The 27,328-nt window shown below is 56.6% G+C and overlaps 1 gene segment (V, D, J or C); it reads left to right on the top strand.

Moving 5' to 3' along the window:
* The first annotated feature begins 7,357 nt into the window (after nt 1-7,357).
* The window catches only part of LOC102948579, a 31,989-nt gene continuing 12,018 nt past the window's right edge, over nt 7,358-27,328 (top strand). The window contains 7 exon segments of the C gene segment in view: nt 7,358-7,480; nt 9,542-9,806; nt 10,269-10,345; nt 14,775-15,294; nt 24,449-24,586; nt 26,128-26,208; nt 26,544-26,750. Coding sequence covers nt 7,358-7,480; nt 9,542-9,806; nt 10,269-10,345; nt 14,775-15,294; nt 24,449-24,586; nt 26,128-26,208; nt 26,544-26,750 — 1,411 coding nt within the window.

Genomic DNA, 27,328 nt, shown 5'->3' with positions numbered 1-27,328 from the left:
GGGGCAAAGCGAAGATCCAGAGAGTTGAGCTGACATCCTGGGGGCACTGAGGACGCCATGTCCTTCCCAGCAGCAGGCAGGCATCTGTCACTGAGCCTGGCCTGGGCCCCTGCCCAGCTGGGGATGACGAAGAGCTCTGGGCCTGAACCACTGGCAGGCACGGGGCTTGTAACTGGTGCGGAGGGAGGTGCAGGAAAAAGTGTTTTGTCCGCCCTGGTGAAGCGACGAGAACCAGAGTGAGTGCTCCCCTAGACCAGGGGGCCCTGCATCACGTCCTGGAGCCTGTGCTCACGGAGCTGGCGACGCGGGCTGTGCTCCTGAGCACCTAGCCTGGCGAGGGCAAGGGGCCAGCACTCCCGGGGAGGCCAGAGTTGGGAAAGGACACGTGCATTTGGCAGAGGGGCCCTTCAAGGACTGCCTGAGGGAGGCTGGCACCAGACGGCACCGTCCCCAGCCCCCACATGAACACAGAGGCCAGGAGAACAGATGCAAGTTGTGATGTGACCCAAGAGAGACAGGCCTCAGACGGTTTGTCGCACCGAGAAGGGAGCTGGGGCAGCAGCCACCCCCCCTCAGGCCAAGGCCCAGTGCAGTCTGCTCTGCTGGGGAGGGGTCTGACTGCTCTCTGCCGAGGGCAGAGCAGCAGCGAGCCTAACCTTTGCCCCCTCAGCAGCCCCCGGTCACTGCCGGCTCTTTGGGAGGGCCCAGCTGCAGAATGTCCTCGAAGCCCCAGTCCGAGCTCCTGAACACAGCGGAACATGGACCACCAGGACGAAACCACAGGGGCGCCCAGGACCCCTGAGCGCAGGGACGCAGGATGCAGCCAAAGCCCCTAACCACCCTCCACCCCACAGGGCTGCCCACCGGCAGCCAGGGAGGCTGGGACCCTTGCAGGTCTGGGGCGAGCAGGCTTCCTGTGGGCGACCCGCGGACCAGGCACGGATGCGCGCTTTCTCCTCCCGACTACGTCCTGCCGCTTCTTGAGGACAGCACCACGGACACGGCTGTGCATGCGCGTGGAAGAGGGCGCGTGTGCCTGCTCCGTCGCCAGACGTGTTCTTGCACACAAGAACACGTGTTTCACGGCGAGGAGGCTGCAGGAGAGGCTTCTGCGCCTGCAGGCTCATCTGTCCTCAGCACTTGGCCTGCTGACTTATTTCTCCACCGTTCCTGGGGATCAAAGCCCTGAAAATCCACAAATGGTTTCTAAAGCTCAGAGATGGAAGTTTCCAGAAATGCTTCCCCGACACCACCATGGCTCCAAGAGGTGAGAGTCCCAGGGGTGAGGGGGAGGAGCTGGGGAGGAGGAACATTCCAGAAGGGGCTCCCCAACTTTGTCCCCCTCACTCCCCCAAGACCACTCCTCAAAATTAGGAGGAGTATGGGCACCCTGGTCTCTGGGGCCCAGCACTGTGGCTGCTGTGGCTGGACATGGGCCAGGGACGGCCAGGGGCTCCCTCGTCAGGCTACTGCCCCACAGGAAACCCCACCCCAACCCTGGGGCCTAGATGTCAGGCAGAGGGGCTACTCGGATGCCGGGAGAGCTGCCATCCCACGACGCTGTCTGCCGTGGCTCCAGAAGTGGCCTGGAGGACATGGGGGGAGAGGCCACTCTCCCAGACCCCGTGGTGGTCCCAGTGGGGAACCGATGGGCACTGGCCACCAGCCCAGGGTTCACGGACCAGGGTGGACCTCAAACTGCACCATCCACACGGCCCCTGAACACGTGCATCTGGCCAGATGCCACCCAGCTCCGTCCCCTCCTTCTCATCCCAGCGACCTCTACCAGCAGGGAGCAGGGAGCAGGTGGATGTGTGGATGCCTGGGCCTCAGCACGCCCACCGCACAGTGGCGTAGTCATAACAGTAATAACAACAGCCCCGCGGGGCGGGTGCTGAGGACCCCGTGAAGATGGGCACCAGGCTGCAGCCTGCAGCCACAGCGAGCACTCAGCCCACGACCACCTGCCCCGCCCCAGCATCCTTCATCTGCTGTACAAATGCGCGCCCCACCCCCGCAAAGCTGCCAGGCCTCCTGGGGCCACGGCCCTGCCCTCTCCGGCCCCAGGAGGGGACCTGGGACGCTGGAGGCTCGGTGGTCGGCTGAGGGCGTGTCCACACCCCTGCTCCCCCAGGTGACTGCTGCTCCTGTGGCTCGGGTGGGGCAGGCGCCAGGTGCGGGTGTGGACTCGCCCACTCAGGGTATCGCAGCAGCTCACGCTGGGGACGACCCAGCAGAATGCATTTGTTAGCACAGAATAGGCGTCACGTTTCCTTTCCTAGCAATGAAGCTTAGCCAGACGGCTCAGCAGGCGGACACCGCGGTGGGAGCCGTCCGGAAACCCGACATCCCCGGCCCGGATGGCTTCGTGGACGGGGCTTCAGACTTCCACAGACGTGGTCACTGCCACGCAGACCTGCTCCTGGACTCTGTAAGTGGATCATGCTCCAAAGAGCCCAAAAAGAGCAATGCGGGCCCGTTTTCATACTAACATGAAGGGCCCTCAAGGAGGGCAAATTCCGTCCAGCTCATTGAACTAAGACTTAAACCAGGATTAGGCCTCCCCTGGGCCTCCCTGTACCTGGGCCTCCCCTGTACCTGGGCCTCCCCTGCACCTGGGCCTCCCCACACCTGCACTTCCTCACCTGCATGTGCCCCAGGTCCTGCTAGAACCAGGGGGAATTGAAACTGCATCCGAGGACAGCAGGTGCTCCGGGAGTGGCTGGTCACTGAGGCCCGTCACCACAATGGCACAATCCCAGGTGGCTCTAGAGTAGATGGGTCCACAGGCAGATGGCAAAGGGAGACAGCCAGAGAGGGGCCGGTGAGGCAGAGCCAGACGCCCTCGTGGGTCTGAGCACAACTCAGACCCCGAGTGCAAGGCTCGGCGGCAACAGGACTGACCCCTGTCCGCTCCAGCCTCCCCGGGTGGGAACCATCTGTTGGCCCCAGGGTGCCCCTCACAACGCCCCATGGGCGGCCGCCCAGTGCCGTGTTCTGGCAAGGAGCCTCCCCCGGCTCCACCTCTGCCCTTGGATCAGCCCTGGGCATCCCAGGCTCCTCCCCCTCCAGCCCTGCAGCCTCCCTGGGAAGAAGGATTGGAGGCGAGTCTGTGTCACTGTGGTGGCTACTGCATTGGGAGTAGCTATGCAACCACAGTATTACAGCACCCATCCAAAACCCCGTCCCGGGGGGTCCCAGCTGTGGCCCTGCTCTCAGCGCAGCAGGGACCCCTTCCCCCGGATTTTGAATGGGGCCACATCACCATGCATATGGTGTCACCAGGACAGTGCAGCCTGTAACCCAAACCCACCCACAGCAGGCACAACGGAAGGAACAGGGCTTCCGTGACGCTGCGCCAGGACCCTGCCTGCTGACTCCATCAGACCCTGAAACCCACCAGCGGAAGCCACCCCAAACCTCAGCCAGACCTGCCTGACTGGGCAGGGACAGCACAGGGGTTGCCCTGGTGAGCGGGCCCTGCCCCACCCTATAGCCACTGGGCTACCCGGACACGTCACCCCACACCCCACATCACCCCAACCCCACATCACCTAAACCCCACCACACCCCACATCACCCCACCCCCACGTCACCCCACAGCACCTGTTCCCCAAGCAGACTGGGGGCCTGCCCCGTGGGACCCGGGAAGGTGGGCGGGACTCCCCCCTTCAGGGACGGCTGTTTGAACCTGATTTGGGAAATGTTTCTTCTGGGAGGATGGATAGACCCACGTGCCCCTCAACCAGTCTGGCTGGTCCATCCATCCCATGCTCTGTGGTCCCCTTGGCCTCGTCCAAACCTGGCCTCACCAGGAGGCCCCCAGCGACCCTGCAGACACGCTGCAGACACAGTATCCCCGAAGTGGACACTCTCCCCGTGGCCTGGGCCACAGATGTGGGCACACACCCCGAGAGTGTGTGAGACCCCGGGCCACCACCCACACCCCCTGTGCCCACGCCCGTGGAAGCTCAGTCTCCACCCGCCCCTGCAGCAGGTGTCCCTGGGGAGACAGGGCAGCTGGACCACGCCAGCTGCCCACCACGTGGGGCAGCTCTGGACACCTGTGCAGACACGCCCGGCTGGGCGCCTGGGGCTCTGGCAGGGAAGGGGCCCCTCCAGCACGCTCGGGGGCTTTTTGACGGGGAACTTTCTACTGTGTTACGACGGTAGCTACTACGCCCACAGTGACAGACCCAGCAGCAAAAACCAGCCAGAGCGGCAGGGCCCTCCAGCCCAGCTCCTGAGGGCCAGAGCGGGACCCTAGGCCTCCTGAGCCACTGGCAGCCAGCTCGGCCTGTGGGCTTGTGTCCAGGTACAACATCCACCCGCAGCTGGGGGCTTCAAAGGGCTCTGAGGTGGCCGCACAATCCCCACTGGCAGAAACAGACCTGCTCTCAACACCACGGCGGAACCGAGCAGGAAGGACAGAGTCTACCCTGGGCAAACTCCCAGTGGGCAGGACCCCCAGAGACCCTTGCGGGGCTGACAGGAGTGGACACTAGAGCTAGGCCCACACTAGGCTGTGTAGGAGCTCACTGATGCTGGAGGCAGGACAAGGCTCTCAGGGAGTGGGGCACCTCACAGCCCGTGCCGTCCTCAGGGACATGGGTCCTGATCCTGGACGGGCCATCGGGGGCTCCTGGGGCCTGTCCCCCAGGAGACGGGCGGTGCAGGCTCTGGTCATTGCCGGGAGGCTAGAAACCCACCCACAGTGAGTGCCCTCCAGGGAAAGCCCCTCCGAGCAGCCAGCCTAACCCAGCCCAGCCCAGGCCCTGCTAGGGGCCCAGAGCTGCGCTCCCCTCCGTACCCGCCAGGCTCCTGGGGAAGGACGCTGTCCAGGGCCTCATCCAGCTCCCAGCCACGCAGCCCCCTAGCTCCGGCCCTCTGCTGAACATCTTGGGCCTTCCTAAACACACTCTGCCCCTGCCCACGTCCAGGCTTCTGTTCCCAGCAGGGGCACCCCCACTGGGTGGACCTTCCTGGGAGACTGGCTGTAGGACAGCAGGGATTTTAACTGCGGCTGCGGGGTGGGGGGAGGTTGGGGTACGACTGCGTCTACTGCATGACTTACAGCAGCGAAGCTCAGCCCGAATCTCCCAGATGGGCAGGCAAAGGCAAAGGGCAGTGGCGTTGGGGACTGTCCCCTCCACAGGGCCTGTCTGGAAGCCACTACCTTCCTCCCCCACTGCCCGCCCCATCCAGTGCCCCTCGGACCTGAGCCCCAGCCCCAGGTCCCTGCCAGCCCACCGCAGACTCCCACCAGCGGACAGCTCCTCACTGGCCAGCCCATGGCCCCAGATGCCGCTGTTCCCACCCTGGAGCAACTGTTTCGAGCTCCAGCAATGCAGCAGACCCACACCTCCGTCTCCAGCCTGCCCCAGTGCCTCCCAGTCCTGGCATCCACGAACAAGGAGTCCACAGTCCTTGCACCCACCTTTACCAGCCCAGGCGTTCTGGGCACGTCCTCTCCCATCCCAGCCCACCCAGGGCTGCAGACTGCGGCCTCCAGGCACCCACCGCGGCAACTGGAATGCGTCCTGGTCCCAGGGCAGACCCAAGCCTCCTCCACAGCCCTAATGGCCCCTGGGCCCTCCCCGTCCTGAGGAAGCTCCTCCCACCAGCCCCGCCTGCAGGGGCCAGGCCCTGGTTATTGTCATGGGGCATCAGACAGTGTCTATAACTACGGGTGGTACCACAGTGATGCCCCTCATAGCAGCAACCAGGCCCAGCACCACCTGCCGCCTGGGGGCCCACCCTCTGACCCCAGGCCTGGCAGCTCACCCTTTTCAGTCTGAGGCATTCACCTCTAGCCTCTGGCCCTGGAGGGATGGGCCCCTCACGCTGGGGTCTGCGCTTCAGGGGGTCTCCGGGGCTGACTGATTCTAAATGAGGAGGCACATCCACAGCCAGAGGGGCTGCGCTGGGCCTGGGGAGGAGGAAACCACAGGCTTGGGTGCACACAGGGGCAGAGGGACCAGGCCTGTGAGTCACAGAGCCCAGGCCCAGCAGCCGCCCTGCCTTCACCAGGACAGCGAGCACAGAGCCCCCAGGCTGGCACAGGTCACCCCACGTCCATCCGTCGGTCCTCCCCTCCACAGAGGCTCCATCAGCACCCCCTCCACAGGCCACAGGGACCAGTCCTAGACGCCCAGCTCCTCACCACGAACTATAGATGAGCCACGCCAGGGTCAGGACCCAGGGGGACCCAGGGCCGCTCGACCAAGCCCCAGCTCCCAGCCCAGCCCACACTCAACCTCCCCGGGGGACACCTGCCTCAGCATGTCCCTCGGAGGCAGGCGGAGGGGCCGTGGCCTTGGCCAGGACAGGCTGAGCAGCTGTGAGCAGGGCCCGCCTCTGGGCCCCAGGGACAGGCCATATTGTCTGAGCTTCTATCACTGTGGGTACTGGGGTACTACCTCCCACGGCAACACGGCCTATGCTCAAAACCAGCCTCCCTCCCTGGGCCCCACTGCTTCCTGCTAGGGGCTGGGCCCTGTCCCCTCATGCTGTCCCCCCAGTTATCATCAGAGGCTGCAGACCTCAAGCCAGTGCTGTCCCGAGGCAGGGCTGGGGCACTGTGGTCTGGGCACCAGGGTCCAGCGCAAGCACCCTGGGAGGAAAGAGTATGGACGGCACTGACCTCCAGAGCCGGCCCCTGTCCTTCCAGCCGCCCGGCCTCACTGCCTGGGAGGCTCCCCCTCCAAGAACAAGAGGATGGCGCCGGGTTTTTGCACACACAAGAGGCCCTCCTGCACCCTGGGCTCGGGCCTGGGCACGTGGCCGGGGGACAGTCAGCTGGCAGGCCCTCTGCAGGGAGCCCTCCCCATGGCCCCCAGCCCTCACCTCCTCTCCCTGTTCCCTGAGCTCTCCCTTCTCTTCCCTCCACGTGCTGTGCTAAGACCCTTCCGGGGAGGGGAAGCCCCAGAGGATGGGGAGCCGGGCTCCCCCACCGTGATATCCAACAGCAATGTGACTCCTGCAGAGCGGATACCAGACGGTGACTGGGGCGGGGGCAGCTCAGGCCCGGAACCCGACCAAGATCTGGGCTGACCCCCCTGCCGAGCGCTCTGTGAGCCCGGGGCCGAGCCCGGGGTGCTGGCCTGGCTCCCAAGTCCCGGCGCCCGTGACCCCGCACCTGCCAGGTGGAGGGCAGGTGTACAGGGCACTGCCAGTTGCAGAGGAGTGGCTGAGGCTGCTGCAGGGGGGGAACGAGACGGAGGGGAGATTCTGTACGGGACCCTCTCAAGGTGTCACAACCCCCACAGTAGGTCAGGACAGACCCAAAAGCCCTTCCTTGAGCCCTCTGCCCCTCTGCCCTCAGGCATCCCGTTCCGGCTGACACTGACCAGCCAGCATGGCTGAGCAGCAGACCCCTCACAGACAGGACGGACCCAACATGCGCGGGGGCCCAGAGCCCAAGGAGCAGGAGGCCAGCCCACCAGACCCGGGCCCAGGCTGCAGCCCCGCTCCACGCAGGGTGGGCTGGGGGAGGCTGGCTTCTGCCTCAGAGCCCACCCACCCATATGGGGCTCAACCAGACACCAGACTGGGCTGAATGTGCCCCAGAATCCTCACGCACTGGAACTCCAGACTCCAGAGCTCAGGGGGAGTGTCCGGCATGGAGAAGCCCCCCCACCCCCCACCGTCCATCGGACAAGACCCAGGAGGGGACTGAGCCCCCAGCGTCCATCCATCGGACAAGACCCAGGAGGGGGCTGAGCCCCCAGCACCTGTCCATCAGACAAGACCCAGGAAGGGGCTGAGCCCCCAGCAGGCCAGGAGGTTTATGAGTCAGTCTGTGTCATGGTGGTATAGTGGAAGCTGGTCCCACAGTGACACCCTCCAGGCCGGAAACCCCTGCCCCCAAGTGGGTCCACCAGCAGAAGGACCTGCCTCCCGGACTGAGGTCTGCATCCTCCCACCCAGTTCAGGGGGTCAGTGACAGCCTGAGGAGGGTCCTGTTCCAGGAGACAGGCTGCCCAGTGCAGCCTCCCCACCTGGGGGTCCTTGGTGGATTTTGTGCAGGCCTGAGGCAGAGTGGGTAGTCACGGGTGGGCTCATGGTGCCTCAGGCCATTCATAAAACCCGCCCGCAGGCCTCGTCAGACAGAATACCCCCACCCAGCAGGCCATCCCTCCCTGTGGGGGCCTCACGGCCAAGGAGGAGCCTGGAGTATTCTGAGCAGCCCGGGGTCACTGTGTCCGGTGGGAACTAGCACGGAGACGTTGGCTGTGGCCAAAACTGTCCCCATGGGCTCTGGGGGCCCAGCCTGGAGCTAGCGGTCCGACAGGGGAGCCCCGCCCCCAGCCAGGAGGTGTCCGCGGGCTCCTGGGGTAACCGGATAGCCCCCGACGCCCCTCAGCCTCCCAGCTTCCGGGTTAGGACAGGAGGCTGGGCCGGGCGGGGGGCTGGGCCCTGTCCTCACCCTCCAGAGCAGACCTTCAAGGCCTGTGTCCCTCAGGGAGACACAAGCATCTGCTCCTGCCGCTGCTGCCCTGGGCAGGGGTCAGCAGGCATGACCCCTCACGTCAGTCATCCAGGTGCCACTGCTGGACAGAGTCCAGCCGGGCCTCAGGCCCCTTTAGGAATGCCCGGCTGGCGGCCAGCACACGGGGTGCCCGTCAGCCACCAGCCGCCAAGCAGGCAGCACCAGCAAGACCACCCAGAGGGACCCGTGTGCCTCTTCCGCCCATCACCCCTGAGCCCAGTGCCCTCCCCGGTGGGGACGGTCATCCAGGCAGCATTCTCCCCGGGGCCCCCATGCTGCAGCCATTGGGTCCTCAAGAGCCCCTGTCCCAGCACTGAGGACCCGGCCACACAGGGCAGCCAGGGTGCCCCAGCCCGCAACAGGGCTCCCAAAAGCCCGAGCCCACCATGTGGAGCAAGGAAGGGAAGCTCGGCCCTCACTGGGGCCCTCCACCGGCCCGCACCCACCCACCTGTCACCCGTGAGCCAGTCTCCAGAGGGCCTGGAGCCCCCAACTCAGAGGCCTCCCTTCCTGGGGGAAGGCTCGTCCAGCCCAGGTCCCCACTGGCCAGCACCGGTCTTGGGGGCACAGCCAGCCAGGCTCCAGGCACCCTGTTCCCGCGCAGCTCCCTGGGCTCCGCACCCCATGTCCCAGGCAGGAAGCGGATAAGCTCCAGGGCAGCAAACCCCCTCCTGCCTTCCCTTCCTGTCCCACCCCATTCCTCCACGCCCCTCCCCTCCCCTCCCTGCCTTCCCTGCACTCAGGCCTGGGAGGTTTTCAGGTACTTTACCTTAAAGCTGGGGTTTCCCTCCATGGATTTCCCTGCGGTTTCTCTCCTCTGGTCAACTCTGTATTTCTTCCCTCACTCCCAGCACCACAATACTGCACTCACCCACTCCCTCACTCATCAGCCCAGGGAGCTTAGCCAGGCCCTGGGGTGTGACACAGCAGGCACACGCGGCCCTGAGGGTATGCAGACGTTTGCACACGTACAGGTGACACTGAGAAGGGGAATCACAGGGTGTGGCTTGGAGTGTGTGGGTCAGTCAGGGCCAGGCACTCTAGCTGCAGGTGGAGAGGAGAAGAATCCAGGACTTTGGCAACGGGGACCGAGGGGCTAGCAAGGATGCCTTCTGGGAAGACAGGGAGCCTCAGATGGGGGAGCCTGAGTCATTCAGGAACGAGCTGGAGCCCAAGACAGAGCTGGGCTGCACTTCAGGAGCCCTGGTCCCAGGCGGTGATGCAGCGGGCAAAGGGGACACAGGGACCCAGATGTGCAAGGTCCAGGCACAGAGGAGCATGCCCTGGAGCCCCCAGCAGTATAGGACACCACCAAGTCAGTGCTCCTGTCCCCAGGCAGGGGACAAAAGCCCCACTTCTCCAGGTCCCTAAGGTCAGCACCCTCAAGCTTCAGTGCACACAGACCCCCTACCCCGGGAATCTTACTGATCTGCAGATCCAGATGCAACCATTCTGGGGAGGCTCCCAGGGAACCCCATACAGCCCTGGATGAGGACGCACTCCTGCCAGGGCGCACTGCTCGGCCAGCGGCCAGAAAGGAGGCCACACCATTCCCCACCTTCCAGAAGACGACGGTCCACAGATCTCCCTCCCCAGCCCCACAAGACTGATTCCTGAGAAGGCCCTCACAGTGACCCCCACCTCCCAAACACTCTCCCCTCTGGTCCTCGAGCCCAGCAGCCTCAGGGTGACATGCACACTCACCCGCGGCCACCCTGCCCCCTCCTGGCCCACCCTTCCTGGGGTTGTTGCTGCTTTTCCCTACTCTCACCTGCAGGGACCCCTCAGGACCCTCCAGCTCACCGGCATGGCACCCGTGACCTCGACCCACACCCGTCCCCACGACCCAGCAAGGTGAGCCCAACTCTCCACAGCCAGGCCTGGACACACAGGGGTCATGACCCCAATGCTCCCTGGCGCCATTTTGAATTGGTGGCCACATGCTGAAGGGGGCTGCAGGCTGCTGGGCTTAGCTCTTACAGGCCCTCACCACACAGTCTGCGTGGGGCAGGCCACCCCAGCACCCAGCTGATATCCACTTTCCCCTCAACTTCCCGGCACCTCCCAGTCTCTTCTGCAGCCCAGTGGCCACAGGACCCACAGAGGCCAGTGAGATGTACTTGGGAAGAAGGAGGCTTCCAGAGTATACTTTGCTGTTTGCTGCCTGCCTATCCTGGGATATAGATGCAAGGCCCAGAGGTGAGCAGCCCCTTTGCCCACCTACTAAAGATAGTGGGCCAAAAATATAGATGGAAACTTGGCCCCCGGTGGTGTTGACAGATTCCTCTGTTCTCACACAGGAGGATTAAGCTGGTGCAGTGGGGTTTCTATTTTACGCGTCCTGACTGATCCCCATGGAGGAGCTTCCCAGCCACCACCCCCACTGGGATTATGCTGTGGGTCCCATCCAGTCTCCCCAGTCTGAGGCTCCCTCCCTACCTGCTTGCCCAGCTGAGGTCCTCTCCTAATTTGATCAGAATAAGAGAAAAGCCTGCCCCCCCCACCTGCCTGCATGTGTGTGGGTCCCCAAAGAGGCCGCCTTCACAGGCAGCCAACAAGGACACAGTCACACCAAACAAAAGACGGCACCATGTTGGGACAGGTAGCACATAGGTGCACACACACCTGTCACCATCACACAAAAACAAGAACGGATGTTTATTTGAACTTACAGGTTATATGGTGCTACTTTCTTTTCTGTTGCATGAATCTTGTTACTCAATCAAACAGGACTATTTGCAGTTAGGACTGACCGGTAGCAGGACCTTTACATGGTATGCGTGGAAACACCTAACTCTATTTTTAAAATATATCTCCTGTCTTCTGACGGTGATTCATTCCAACTCCTTTCTTCAACTCTCTAGAGCGTTTTTCACATTTTGTAGGTTACATGCATAAATGCAAGATTTTGTAAAAGGAGAATGCAACTACAGTAGGGCTAATTCATTTTTTAATTTTTTTTATTTCTTTTTGAGAAAGAGACAGAGTGTGAGCAGGGGAGGGGCAGAGAGAGAGGGAGACACAGACTCCGGAGCAGGCTCCAGGCTCCGAGCTGTCAAACCTAAGAACCGTGAGATCATGACCTGAGCCAAAGTCAGACACATAACAGACTGAGTCACCCAGACACCCCTACAATAGGGCTAATTAGACAGATGTTACCTACATTTAATAGCTATAATGAGGATATGTCTCTGTCCCACAATGCAGTAGGATGTTCTCACTCTGTTTCCTTGTTCCAGCATACTCCTGTGCAGAGCCAGAGGCCTGGGGACATCCTGTGTCCTCTGTGCACATTTACAGATTTAAATAAAAATGCTTTAAAAGACTCAAAAAAAAAAAAGAAGAAGAAATGGTTTGAAAGCACGGAGACCATTTAAGTCAGAGAAATCAAAGTCGGGTCCCAGGTAAGTTGGGTTTGGTTAATGGTTCCGGGATGCCCAAGTCCGTGAGCTGCAGACAAGTGACCCCCGCCTTCCTCCCGCACATTCAGGCACGTTCCTGGCCTCTGAGGTGTCTGCAGTCTGGCCTCTCCTCCCTGGCCGGTGTCCGTTCGCTGCTCCCGCCCTCCCCCCAACTCCTAACCGAGGACCCGGGACGAGGGTCCTAGTCCTCCTGCATGCATCCCTCCACGTCCTCCGGTCCTCCGGCTCAAACACCATTTACACACTGATGGTCCTGGCCCTGGATGGACCAGATGCCCACATGCCACCTGGGCACTGGCAGCTCCCTGGAGCTTGCGGGTTCCTGCCCCACCCCCGCACACCCCCTGCTCGGTCTCCGTGGCCGCCCACACTCACGGCTGCTCTGTCTCACTCCCCATGTCTAATCCACCCCAAACCCTGTAGGCTCCACTGTGAAGCCCTACACACTCAGAGGACACCACACAGCCCACTGTGCATGGCCTGCTTGGGGCCCATGGCCCGCCTGTGCACCCCACGCCTCCCGGTGCACCCCACCGCCCTAGGTGGCAACAGCGGGCCTTCCAAGACCTTCTCTGGACCCTCCCCCACCCCATGCACCTGCTGGAAACCCTCCCAGAGCCCTCCCCTTCTCAGAGAAAACCCCAGTCACTCACGAGGCCCACACTGGCTCTGAGGGGGGCCTTGTGTGTGGGGGGGGTCCCTCCACCCAGAAGCCTCCTCCCTGGAGTCAGTGTCACCCTGCGGGTCGTCTGCATGGAAACCTCAGAGGTCACACACCCCCAACGCCAGAGACCTGTGGAAGCCCGTCACCACACCTCACACATGCTCACACCTGGGGGTCCTGGGGGCTGCCCCTCACTGCAGTCCCACCAGTCCCGGCAGAAAGACGATAGGGAATCTTAAACCAACCAACACGATTCGAAACAGTGTTCGAACAGTGTTCCAGAACATTCTTAAACTTCTCAGGAAAAAAACAACCCAGAGCAGTCAATACAGTTACTGGGCTCAATAAAATACAGGAGATATTCAGCTTTAAGGCACTTCCTGAGTGCCCAGGAAGGCTCTACTTTGACCAAGGCCAGAACGACACGACCAGACTTCCCAGCAGGGGCTCCTTCTGTGCCCTGAGTACATGCCATACGTCTACTTCAGCGGCAAATAACCTGCAGGAAACATTGCAAACAGAAAGATAAGAGTAAGACCTCCCCACGTTCCCATAAGGTTGGAGACTGCAGCCTTGCATGTACTGGAAACAGGACATGAGTCGGTGACTTTCTGGAATGTTCTTCGTTCATGAAGATCTGTAGCTCTTCATGTGAGAATCCTCCACACTAAAGGTTGCTTCCGGAGCAAGTGTGGGTCTCAGCAGCGGCTTCACTTGCGCTCTGGTAAAACTCTTCTTTCTTTTAGAAATTCTAAAAGGCAGGAGGGGCGCCTGGGTGGCTCAGGTAGTTAAGTGTCCAACTTTGGCTCAGGTCATGATCTTGAGGTTCATGAGTTTGAGCCCCGCGTCAGACTCTGTGCTGACAGCTCGGAGCCTGGAGCCTGCTTTGGATTCTGTGTCTCCCTCTCTCTCTGCCCCTCCCCTGCTCATGCTCTGTCTCTCTCTGTCTCAAGAGTAAACATTAGAAATTCTAAAAGATTTGTTCATTTTGCAATTGACAACTTCAAAATAAGCAAACGGAGATCAGATCATTGACAAGAGGAGAATGAATCTGACCTGATTTCTCAAAAGAAAATGAAAGCTTATTTATGCCCATAAAACTCTGTTGGAGAGAAAATATGACTCAAGAATTTTATGACCCAAAACACGGGCATTCAAATATATTTTCCATGTGCGTGAACTTGGAGGACTAACCCCTTCAATTCTTCCTTACAGAGTAAATCCATATGTAAGACACTAATATTTAATTATAAAAAGTATAATGTTTTCGAGTCTATGTTATACAAGCTGAATAATGAAAATCTTCATATGAATGTACACACATATACAACCAACATTCAATATAGATAATACAGACTGTTGGAAATAAAATTATTTATTTGAATAAAGACCAACTTTATCCAACCAATAGATAGTTGGAAGGTTTCATGCAAAAGACATACCCATTTTAAGTAAAAGAGCCTGCTGGGGGGGGGGGGGCGGGCGGGGCGTGTGCATGTGCGGGAGCCATGAACACGGTACAACGAGCGTACAGTCGTCACTAACTGTCAGGCAGAAGGAGCTGTGATGCCAACAGAGGAGCATAAATGAAATACTGAAAATATTGTTTAATTAGCCAACCCCAAAGGCAGCAGTAAAGGCTGGAGAGAGGCACGAATGCGGCCAGGCCACCAGCGGGCGGGCAGGCGGGGAGCTGGGGGAGCAGCAGGTCCCCCTGGGGATGTTCGGGGGGGGGGGGGCTGCACCTGCCGGGGCGGGGGTGGGGCCCGGAGCTGGTTGGACCGGAGGCCGGAGAGCCGGGCCAGGTACTGGATACAGGTCCCCTCTGGGGACGCAGAGCTGAGTGGAGAAGGAGGGGAAGCAGCTTGAGTCCCAGGAGCTCCTGGGCGTGGTAGAGGCTCGCAGTTCCCACCGCCTGTGGCTTCCTCCTTCCGGGACCCCCCTCCCCCCTCCCCCTCCCCCCCCCCACACAGCACTTGCCCCTCAGCTTCCCAGAATCGGCGGAGACACACATGTAGAATCGTGGCGAGGAGAACGTCCATTTTTGGTGACCCTAGGGAGACTGAGGTAACGCGAATGCACAGGACGCAGGGAGGAGCCACGAGCCGCTGACACCTGCAGAGCCCACGTGACGGAGGCCACAGGACAGCCGAGAAGGCCCGGCGTCCTGCCCACGAACACCTCTCCCTGGTCCCAGCGCCTCGTGTGCCACGACCCGCGGGGGGCGGGGACCGCGGTCCGCAGGGCCCCTCGGTGCCCAGCGCGGGTCACCCCAGCCGCCCGCCCACCCCGTCCCCCGTCCCCCGTCCCCCGTCCCCCGTCCCCGGGCCGCGGAGCTCCCGAGGCTGCCCCGCCCCGGCGTCCGCCCCGTCCTCCCTCCGACGAGACGCTACAAAAAGAGCGCGTCCAGGGGGGCACTTCGGGAGACGACGAGAGCGAGTGTGAACTGGGAGAACAGCAGCGAGCCACACCGGCACCGGAGGAGGAGTCCCCAGGGAAACCGGGCCACAGAAGGACACGTCCACGCGATCATCCGTCACCGGTGGAGAGTAATGAACGGAGCAGCGGGACTTGTGACGGAAAACACAACGCCCGGGACGGCCGTCAGACACACGCACGGCCCGGCCTCGGGGACGAAGGCCTGCACGATGGGTCCCTCGTCTCAGGCGCGCGAGGCTCCCTGTCGGCCGCAGATTGTGCCTGTGCCAGGATGGAGCGTATGAATTCCATTTTAAAATACATCTTCCCTCCTCTTCTTTCGTTAGCGTTGGAAAGAATCGACTTGAGCAGGATTCAAAAAGACGAACTCCTCAGAAAGGGGAGACACAGGCTCCTCCATTTCTGACCCCACGATCAGCGCCAGGCAGCCGTGAGCAGCACGACAGGTCACAGGGGAAGGCGGGGGCCTGTCTGTCTTTCCAAAATAAGGCCACTGAAGACGTGGCAGCAAGCTAAGTGTCCACCTCGGGCGGACACATAGAGAAGACATGGTGTCCACACAGTGGACTGTGTCACTCAGCCACACAAAGGGAATCCTGCTGTCGGCCCACACGGGTGGGCCTCAAGGGCATTATGCAGAGTGACACGAGCCACAGAAAGACGCTGTGTGATCTCACTTATGTACAGAAACTTAAAAAGCCGAACTCCTCGAAACAGAGGGTCAAAAGATGGCAACCAAGGGCTGGAGGTGGGGGAGTAGGGGAGACGTGGTTTGGGGTGTAAACTTACAACTAGCAGATGAACCAGTTCTGGAGGTCCGATGCACAGCCTAGGGAGTGCAGTCAGCGATACTGTATCGTAAACTTCCAACTTGCTGAGAGACCACATCCTAATTATTCCCAACACAAAAAAGAAATGATAATTATGTGACCCCCATGGGGTGTTAGCTCTGCCATAACAATCATACGCGGATACCTTAAACTTACATGTTATATGTCAATTATGTCTCAGTTTTAGAAATAAAGTGCCTTATCAACAACAAGAAAAAGTGACACTACTGAAAAACAGTTTGAACATTCAAGAATCCAGTGAATAGGTTTCTGTAACCCCCACATGGCAAAATTGCTCGTGAAAAGACATCAGCCACCAATAGATGCACGGAGAAGCTGGGGCCACAAAACCCGTGGAAAATACTAATGTGGTTAAAACATGAGGCTGAGACCCAAGTGGCTGGGGAGACTGAACAGAGAGGAGATGGGTTCTGTCCCGACAAAGCAGAAATTTCCCCACCAGCAAAAGTGCCAGGTCAGGGCAGGTGACAGCCGCTGCTGCAGGCGGAGAGCTAGGTGCCCAAGGACGTCAATGAGGTGGACCCAGGTGGGAGGGGTGGAGGCAGAGCCAGGTACACTGTTTAGTAAGAGAGCAGAGGTCCGAGGAGGACCCTGTGACCAGAGGCGGGAAGGAAGTGGGCATGACAAGGAGCCAGGACTTTCACACCTCGCAGAGCGGAGGCCACACATTGCGAGACGTTGTCACAACAGAGCAACCACTGCATACTCAAAGAGCAGAGAAGGGCAGCTTGAAATGGAAAACTTCTTTTGGGAATTGAAAAGCAGGAATCATGACATGAACAGCTAGGATAGGATGGAGACTAACATGTCTGTCCTCTCAGCAAGTGTGAGTGGTCTTACTGTGTCCACTGAGGGGAAGCACTTGTGGACAAGATGACAAACAAAACAAACAGCTCATGAGCATCACACAGAAAAGGAGAAGCAGAAACATTTGAGCCAAGGCAGCCGTTTTCTTGTGACGAGATTTCAGTCTCCAATTCTACCAGACATTTAAAGAGGAGTTAATACCCATTCCTCTCAAACTGTTCCATAAAATTCAAGAGAAAGAAAAACTTCCAAATTCATTCTATGATGTCAGCATTACCCTAATAATAAAATGAAATAAAGACACCACCAAAAAAGAGAACCACAGGCCAACATCTCTAGTGAACAAGGATGCAAAAATCCTCACAAAATACTAGCAAACCAAATCCAACAGTATGTTTAAAAAATCATGCACCATGTTTAAGTGGGATTTATTCCCAGAATGCAATGGTGGTTTAATATTCACAAATCAATCAACGTGATACATCATATTAATAAGAGAAAGGATAAGAACCATATGGTCCTCTCAACAGATGCAGAAAAAGCATTTGACAAAGTACAGCATCCATTCTTGATAAAAACCCTCAACAAAGTAGGGACCAAGGGAACATACCTCAACATCATAAAGGCCATATATGAAAATTCTACAGCTAATGTCATCCTCAATCGGGAAAAACAGAGCTTTTCCTCTATGGCCAGGAACAATACAGAAATGCCCATTCTCATCATTACTATTTAACATAGTGTGGGAATCTTTACCCTCAGCAATCAGACAACTAAAAGAAATAAAGGGCATTCAAATTGGCAAGGAAGAAGCCAAACTTTCATGATTTGCAGACAATATGATGCTCTATGTAGAAAACCCAAAAGACTCCACCAAAAAATTGCTAGAATTAATACATGAATTCAGCAAAGTTGCAGAATATAAAATCAACATACAAAAATCTGTTGCATTTCTATACAGCAATAATGAAACAACAGAAAGAAAAATTAAGGAATCAATACCATTTACAATTGCACCAAAAACAATAAGATACCTAGGAACAAACCTAACCAAAGAGTTAAAAGATCTGTAGGCTTAAAACTATAAAACACTGATGAAAGAAATTAAAGATAACACAAAGAAATGGAAAGACTTTCCATGCTCATGGATCGAAAGAACATGTTAAAATGTCAATACTATCCAAAGCAATCTACACATTCAATGCATCCCAATCAAAATTGCACCAGCATTCTTTTCAAGACTAGAACAAACAATCCTAAAATTTGTATGGAACCACAAAAGACCCCAAATAACCAAAGTAATATTGAAGAAGAAAACCAAAGCAGGATGCATCACAATCCCAGACTTTAGCCTCTATTACAAAGCTGTAATCATCAAGACAGTATGTTATTGGCACAAAAACAGAAACATGGAATAGAATAGAGACCAATGGAATAGAATAGAGACTCCAGAATTGGGCCCACAAATGTATGGCCAACTAATCTTTGACAAAGCAGGAAAGAATATCCAATGGAAAAAAGACAGTCTCTTTAACAAATGGTGCTGGGAGAACTGGAGAGCAACATGCAAAAGAATGAAACTAGACCACTTTCTTACACCATACACAAAAGTAAACTCAAAATGGATGAAGGACCTGAATGTGAGTCAGGAGACCATCAAAACCCTAGGGGAGAAAGCAGGAAAAAACCTCTTTGACCTCAGCCATAGCAATTTCTTATTCCAAAAGCAAGGAAATTAAAAGCAAAAATGAACTATTGAGATCTCATCAAGATAAAAAAGCCTTTGTGCTGCAAAGGAAACAATCAACAAAACTAAAAGGCAACCAATGGAATGGGAAAAGATACTTGCAAATGACATATAGGATAAAAGGTTAGTATCCAAAATTTATAAAGAACTCACCAAACTCCACACCCGAAAAGCAAATAATCCAGTGAAGAAATGGGCAGAAGACATGAATAGACACTTCTCCAGAGAAGACTTCCAGATGGCCAACAGACACATGAAAAGATGTTGAACATCACTCCTCATCAGGGAAATACAAATCAAAACCACACTGAGATACCACCTCACACCGGTCAGAGTGGCTAAAATAAACAAATCAGGAGACTATAGATGCTGGCGAGGATGTGGAGAAATGGGAACCATCTTGCACTGTTGGTGGGAAAGCAAACTGGTGCAGCTTCTCTGGGAAACAGTGTGGAGGTTCCTCAAAAAATTAAAAATAGAATTACCCTATGACCCAGCAATAGCACTGCTAGGAATTTACCCAAGGGATACAGGAGTGCTGATGCATAGGTGCACATGTACCCCAATGTTTATAGCAGCACTTTCAACAATAGCCAAATTATGGAAAAAGCCTAAATGTCCATCAATTGACAAATAGATAAATAAGATGTGGTTTATATATACAATGGAATAGTGGTTGGCAATGAGAAAGAATGAAATATGGCCATTTGCATCACCGTGGATAGAACTGGAGAGTGTTATGCTAAGTGAAATAAGTCAGGCAGAGAAAGACAGATACCATATGTTTTCACTCATATGTGAATCTTGAGAAACTTAACAGAAGACCATGGGGGAGGGGAAGGGGAAAAGAAAGTTACAGAGAGATGGGGAGGAAAATCATAAGAGAGTTTTAAATGCTGAGAACAGACTGAGGGTGAATGTGGGGTGGGGGAGAGGGTAAAGTGAGTGATAGGCATTGAAGGGGGGCACTTGTTGGGATGAGCACTGGGTGTTGTATGGAAACCAATTTGACAATAAATTATATTAAAAGAAAGCATCAGCATTCTTCACAGAGCTAGAACAAATAATTCTAAAATATGTATGGAACAACAAAAGATGGCAAATATTCACAGCAATCTTGAAAAAGAAAAGACAAGCTGGAAACACTACGATTCCAAACTTCAAGCTGCATTACAAAGCTGTAAGCATCAAGATGGTGTGGTGCTGGCACAAAAACAGACAGTTAGGTCAATGGAACAGAATACAAAGCCCAGAAATGGATCCACAGCTATATGGTCAACAAATCTTCAACAAAGCAAGAAAGAATATCCAATAGGAAAAAGACAGTCCCTTCAACAAATGGTGTTGGGAATACTGGACAGCAACACGCAGAAGATTGAAACTGGACCACTTTCTTACAGCATACACAAAAATAAACTCAAAATGGATGAAAGACTTAAATGTAATACAGAAAAACATCAAAATCCTACAAGAGAAAACAGGCAGCAACATCTTTGACCTTGATCACAGTGACTTCTTACTAGACATGTCTCCAGAGGCAAGGGAAACAAAAGCAAAAATGAACTCTTGGGACCTCATCAAGATAAAAAGCTTCTTCACAGTGAAGGAAATGATCAACAAAACTAAAAGACAACTGACAGAATGGGAGAAGATATTTGAAAATGACATATCTCATAAAGGGTTAGTATCAAAAATCTATAAAGAACTTAACCTCAACACCCAAAAAAAACAAATAATCCAATATAAAAATGGGGAGAACACATGAACAGACATTTCTCCAAAGAAGACCTACAGGTAGCCAACAGACACATGAAAAGATGCTCAACATCAGTCGTCATCATGGAAATACAAATTAAAACCACGATGAGGTACCACCTCACCTCACACCTGTCAGAATGGCTAAAATTAACAACTCAGGAAACAGCAAGTGTTTTCGAGGATGTGGAGAAACAGGAACCTTCTTCCACTGTTAGTGGGAATGCAAACCGGTGCAGCCACTCTGGAGAACAGTATGGACATTCCTCAAAACGTTAAAAATAGAACTACCCTATGATCCAGGAATTGCACTACTGGGTATTTACCCACAGGATACAAAAATACTAATTTAAAGGGGCACATGCACCCCAATGTTTATAGCAGCACTATCAACAATAACCAAATTATGGAAAGAGCTCAAATGTCCACCAACTGATGAACAGATAAAGATGTGGTATATGTATACAATGGAATACTACTCAGTGATGAAAAAGAATGGAGCCTTGCCATTTGCAAGGATGTGGATGGAGCTAGAATGAATTATACTAAGCTAAATAAGTCAATCAAAGAAAGACAAATATCATATGATTTCACTCATATATGAATTTAAGAAACAAAACATAGGAACAAAGAAAAAGAGACAAGCCAAAAAACAGACTCTTAGGGCCCTTTGGTGGCTCTGTCACTTGAGCATCCGACTCTTGATTTTGACTCAGGTCAAGATCCCAGTGTCCTGGGATCAAGCCCCACATCCATGCACAGCATGGAGCCTGCTTGGGATTCCCTCTCTCTCTCTCTCTCTCTCTCTCTCTCTCACTCTCTCTCTCTCTCCCCCCACTTCTGCCTCTCCCCCTAACCTCTCTCCCTAAAAGTAAAAAAAAAAAAAACACTCTTAACTATAAAGAGCAAAGTGATGGTTACAGAAGGGCAGGGGAGGGGGCAGGTGAGATAGGAATGCACTCATCGTGATGAAATAAAGTAAAATAAAACGACTTTTAAATTTTATGGAGGCAAATATTTCAGCCTCCATGTCATAGCTTATGACTCTCCTTAGATCTTCTCTCTGTGAGTTCCTGTCACCAAGGGCCTCTTATGCATCACTACCTCTTAATCCCACAAGACTCTCGTAAGCAAGATGCTATTACCCGTGTTTCTGCATATGAGGGATCTTAAGCCTCAGAGCGTTCAAGAGTCTTTCCAAGGAAAATTATGGTAAATGTGGAGCAGGATGTAGCTGCACCTCTGCACACTCTTGCCTCTTCCCTACTCCAAGAAAACCAGCTGGTCTACCCACTGCAGGGGCCTTAGGGAGCCACCAACAGGAAAGCAACTCACCACACAGGAGCCAACTCTGGTGGGTCAGTGGCTGTGGTGGCGGCCCCTCATTGTCTTCATGCTCTGGTAACTGAGGGAGCCGTGATTCCTGGTTCTGTCCACCCAGACCCTTTATCCAAAGAGCATCCACTTTCTCTAATACAGTTTAGGTGCCAAGCCTTGACCAATGGCCATTGGGAGCGCCCCAAGAATTCCGAGGCTACTTGGCTCTTCCCATTCACTCACTCCTCGCTGGGAGCCTTTGATGACAGGAGTCTGTGGGGACAGTGGCGAAGGGGTGAGAGCCTCTGAGGCCAAGTCAGGACAGCCCACAAGAGAAAAGCTTGAACACTGCCTCAAAAGTGCATACAGCTGGAACCCCCCCCACCGCGAGAGCATGCCAGCAATGGCGAGGGAACGGCAAGGGGGACATCGCGCTGCAGACACCCCTCAGTGCCGTTGGCTGAGGATTGAGCTTGGCCTGATTTGCTTCAGCCCAGCCTTCAGGAAAGAAGGGGAGAAGGAGATGTCATGATTTCTGAGGTTCTGTGAATGTCCAGGTCATTGCAGGGACTGACCAGAGGGACAGGCTTGTCCCACTCCAGGGGGAAGGGTACTGCCCTGAGTACCCGAGCCCTGGAGCTACTGCTTCCATCACTAACAACCCGTTGTGGCCGCCCTCCCCGTCCTTGTGGCAGCTCCCATGCCAGCCAGAGAGCAGGTTGAAATAAGGTGTCCATCCAGCAGTACGGGCTCTTGGACCTCAGCGAAAAGAGAACCAACACTCCTAGGTCCAGGGGACAAGACCATGATGGAGGCCCCAGATGGACACAAGGATGTGGTCTGGACAAGGAGATTCAGGAGAAGCTGGGGCTTCCTTTCTTGAACAAAAAGCCAGACTGGCAATGAGAGTGCATTTGCTCCTGGCCGTCCCTCCTGCTTCAGGAGCCAGTGTCGGCAGCAGCCCCTCTCCCACCACGAAGGAGCAGCCAGACATCCACAGGGCTCCCGACCACCACCCCATAGCCTCGGCAGCTGGGCAGACTCCTGTCCTGACTCCTCACTCACTGAGAAGACTGATGCTGTGGATCCTTTGTCCCGTGCACTGAACGTGCTCTGTCCTGTGGCACGCGGACCCCCTGGCCCACCCCTTCCCTCAGAAACGGGAGGAACATATGGGCCTTCTCTGGGCTTTGTTAACTCCTCACTGCATCTTGTGGGCTATAGGGGTGAAGTGGGGAGCGTGCCGGCAGCTGCTGGATCCTCACTCTTTCTTTGACCGTAGCATTTTGTGTTTCCACCCATTTTGTTTGTTTGTTTGTTTGTTTGTAAGTTCTTGCCTTCTTTCTGGTTTTTACTCTTTTTTTTTTGCTCATCATAGGTTATTTGAGGAGGGAAATTCAGTTTCTCATTCCTTTCTATTCCCTTTGGTGGCTTCTCACAACTGTTGGTTTAGCAGCAGCAGCAGCAGCCATTTGCTCTTGTGTTGCTTCTGGCCTAAGAAGTGAAGCAAGAAGGACTTTCCTGTCATGTTTCTCATGCATAAAGACCTTCCTTCTGGGGGAAAGTGCTCAGGAGTCAGTTCCCTGACGGCCTCTGCCATCAAGGCAAATCTCAGACACAAAGCCTCTCCCTGTGCACATTAGGAATGTTTTCAACTACTTGCATTCTGGCCATCTGGTCTACCACAGTGTCCGATCCTGGGGGAATGCGACCCTAGAGTGTGATTAGCCCACCAAGGCCTGGAAGGACCTCAAGGCCCCATCTAGCCACTCCTAGCTCACTGGCTGTTTTCAGAAGCACTTGCATGGACATGCCATGACTAACAGGGGAGCTGAGTGACAGGGTGCCCTCCCCTCCCATCCCAGGGGTTCAGCCTTCAGCTCCACTAGAGTCTTGCTCGTAGCAGCCGAGCCAGGAGACACCTTCTCAGTCTCCATTCTGGAAGGGGTAGGGCCCCTGGAGGCTGCAGCTATGGGCAGAGCCTGGAAGACTGAGCAGATAGCCCCATTCTGGACACCCCATTACACCGATCCAGACACCATGCCTGGCACTCACTGGGGCACCCACCTGTGACACCCATGTCCTTTCCCTGACATGTGCTTGTGGTGGAGAGAGGGGCAAGGGCAGGCTCCCGGAACTGGGCTGTGGGATGCTGCAGAAGGAGCCCAGCCTGGGCATGACCACAGCCAGCAGCATGGTTTGCAGGCTCAGGACCCACCACAGCTGCCCCGACCCAAACTCCACATGGATTGCCAGGAAAAACCAGGGATGACAGGTCAGAGATCTTTCTAGAAGGCTCAAAGAGCTCTGCCAAGGTCAGCTCCTACCCTGCCCAGGGGCCCGATAGGACACACTGGTCTACAAGAGCTGAACTGGGTCCTCTGCAGGCCAGACAATGCCTGCAGCCTGGCTGGCTCTCTACTGTGGGGGAGGGCCAGCAGGGCATGAAGGGCACCTTCCCTGCCCCAGCCAGGAACAGAAGGCCCTAGAAAGCCAGAGCAGGTGCTTCCTCAAGGGCCAGAAGCAGACCTTGCCCTTTGGTCCCTAAAAGGAAACAGGAGGCCCCAGAGCCAAGACCACAGCACAAAGAGCCTCCATAAAGGGGCTGGGGCTGCAGGAAGCCCGGTCTGCAGGCCAGGAGCCACCCCCATGGGCTGTGGAGGGCAGGCACTGGAGGCTGGGCATGAGGGTGGGGAGAAGGCACAGGCCATGCCCCACTCCTCAGTCTTCCCTGGCCCCCGGGTCCCCAGGGCTGGCCAGTTCTCAGGCTACAGAGTCCCTGTTCCTGCTCCACTCTCCCCGCCTCACCCCTGCCTCTCCTCCTGCGCCTGCTTCCTCCACAGACACCTCCAGGCCACTGAGCCTATCCGCCTTCACACAGGGCATCCCCACAGCACTCCCCAGGCTCACCCTCATTGCCCCAGACCCGGACACTGTCCACATGCTGCGGTCCAGCTGTTTCTGGAGAGGTCCTGAACCCCAGCATCACAGCGGGGTCTCCCCGGCACCTCACACCTGAGGCCAACATCACCACCTGCACCATTGCTGTGCCTACACCTCCAGCATTGCCCCCATTTCCCAAAGACCAGGCCAGTGACCTGGAGCCCCAGCCTTGGTCCTGCTTCTTGGGAGCCCCACCTCAGACACGCCTGCGGTCCCTGCCCTCTGCCTCCCACAGCCCCACGGCCTTCCTACTCCTGGTGGCCCCAGCCCAGCCCACATCCATACTCCATGCCATACTAGACAGAACTTTCCAGAGAAAGACCCTCAGCTTCTTCAAAGGGCACATAGGCCATCTTGAGTCCATCTACAACCAAGCCACCTGCCACTCTTCTCCAGGCCCACAGCCCAGCCTGGATCAGGGCTCTGGCTGTCCCTGTGCCTGGAGTTATGCACCCAAACCCACAGGCACACAGACACATGTGCTTCTAGCATGCCCTTCCCTCACCCGCTCGGCCACAAGCCTCGGGGTCTCATCATCCCTCCCAGTCCTTGGTTGTCTCCCTTTCTGTCTCCCCCCGCCCTGTCACACACACCCACCACACTCACAGCTGGCCCGTGGGAGCCTGTGAGTCCCAGCACTCAGCCCCAGGTCTGATGGGTGGGAACACAGACATCTCTCCCCGGGGGCATGAAGGGCTTGGTGTGGCCCTGGCCTCCTGGGAGTCCTGGTCCACAGAAGACATGAGTGGGCAGAGTTAAGGACATAGATGCTGCTGCCTCTACCTGTGTGAGCTGAGGAGGGGCAGTCTCACAGACTGAGACTCTGGCCCCATGGGGCCCACCTCTCTGGTCAGCCATGAGCCTGCGGGGGGGGGCCCACGGGCCGCCACTGGGGATGTTCTCAGACAACACAGCTCAAATGCAGGTGGCCCATGGACCCAGCCTTGGATCTGCTCTTATTTCTGAAAGAAAGAAGGAAAATGCGTGGGGGAGGCCTTCAATATTTTGATCATTGTGTGCTCGTGACTCAGGAATGATGGCAGATGGAGGTCCGGGTCTCCTGTGTGCCCTGTGGCCCACCACCAAGCTCCCCCTCGCCTGCCTTACAGCCCGTGGGGTTTTGGCTAAGCCAGGAACCATAATGCTAACCAGGGCCACCGTGACCGACAGCTCTACAGAAACCCAGTGCCAGAGCACTCCCAGGGCGGCCAGCTGCTCATTCTCTGGGGCTCACTGCAGGGCCGGGGGCGGGAGTCGCTGGGCAGCCCAACGAAGCCGGGGGAGGGGAGGGAGTGGTGTTGAGCTGGTCACAGAAGGCCAGGGGATTTCCCAAGTGGTCATGACAGAGAGACGCGTTCCAGCCAGAGGGATGGACTGGGTCGCCAAGGCCCCGGGGGAGGCATGGTGTATGCAGCGGGCTGGGTGCTGGGGCGCAGCTTGGCCAGTGGTTCAGGGAGGGAGGGCAACACTGGGCTCCAGGCAGTGAAGGTCATCGGAAGGCAGAGCAGCGAGAACGTGACCTCGGGACCAAAGGGAGTCGGATGTCAGGAAGGACATCCAAAGCCTGGGCCAGGAGACTGAGGTCAGGAAGGAACATGCCAGGGCCCAGGGTGGATCATCTCTTCAAGTGGAAAACAGACTTTCTAGTTCCTGGGGCTCCCTGGGGACCCTGGCTGTGGGGGGTTCTGCAGTCCCCAGCACAGGGACAGCTCACCGTGCCTATGATTACTTCCAGTTTTGGGGCCAGGGCACCCTGGTCACCATCTCCTCAGGTGAGTCCCCCTTGCACCTGCTCTGGGGGCCTCAGGCCAGGTCCCTGGGCTGGTCACAGCTCCACCATGGGCTGAGTGCCCGAGGCCTGCTGGGCCCGGCCCCATTATGGACTAGCCTTTAGAGCTGACAGGGCTCCTGGTGGTAAGCAAGCTGAGAGCTGGCAGAGAGAAGAGAAGCCCCGGGGACAGGTGTTGGCTGGAAGGAGAAGTTGTGGCAGAGCAGGGTTGGGGCCGGGCCTGGATATTTGTGTGCTAAGGGCTGGCCCGGCACACTAGTGTGGCTATGAGCTCGACGTGTGGGGACGGGGCATCCCGGTCACCATCTCCTCAAGTAGTTGCACCCCTGCCTGCCTCCCTCGTGGCCCTGGGGTTGGGTGGCTGGGGGCAGGGAAGCCGGCTGTGTCTGCTGCATCCTTGGGGAATGAGTACCAGCCCGTGCAAGGGGCCAGGGAAGATTTTTGTCTGGAGAGAAGCAGGGACTGTATCCCTGTGCAATACTTTTGGTATCTGGGGCCAAGGTACCCAGGTCACTGTCTCCCAAGGTAAGATGACTTTCTGTCTGCTCCCTCTGTCTCGGGGCTGGGGAAGAAATATCCGGAGGCTCCTTGGTCTGTGTGGGGCCTTCTGGGGAGCCCAGAGGGTTGCTTCTGAGGCTGTGAGGTTCCCACCTTGCCGATGGCCTTTCTGCAGGGAGCGGGGCCTCCGGCCTGTGGAAGGCAGGCTGGCAGAGGGGGCTCCGTGTCCAGGGCTGGAGGGGGCTCACACCTGAGGATTCAGGAAGCCAGGCAGTAGTCAGGGGGTGAAGTTTTTGTACACCCCTTAGCGGGGCCCGTGTCAATGTGACTACTTTGACTACTGGGGCCAAGGAACCCCGGTGACGGTGTCCTCAGGTGAGTCCTCCCGGCTTTCCTCTCCTCTCTGTGTCAGGAGGTTTTGGCTGCATTTGGGGAGAAAACGGAGGGTGCCAGGGTCTCAGATCTAGGGCTGGTTTGGTGGCCAGTCTCTCCAGGGACCTCAGCCACCCTCAGCTTCGGGGGCCACCTGGTCCTCTCAGCCCCACTGGCTGTGATCTGAGGTGGACCAAGGCCTTAGCCAGGCCCCACTTCTTGTCTGGGGCCCC

The sequence above is a fragment of the Panthera tigris genome, chromosome B3, assembly GCF_018350195.1.
Source record: "Panthera tigris isolate Pti1 chromosome B3, P.tigris_Pti1_mat1.1, whole genome shotgun sequence".
In the NCBI taxonomy this organism is placed as follows: domain Eukaryota; kingdom Metazoa; phylum Chordata; class Mammalia; order Carnivora; family Felidae; genus Panthera; species Panthera tigris.
Note: the sequence above shows the minus strand (reverse complement) of the source record. Positions and strands in the feature narration are given on the sequence as shown.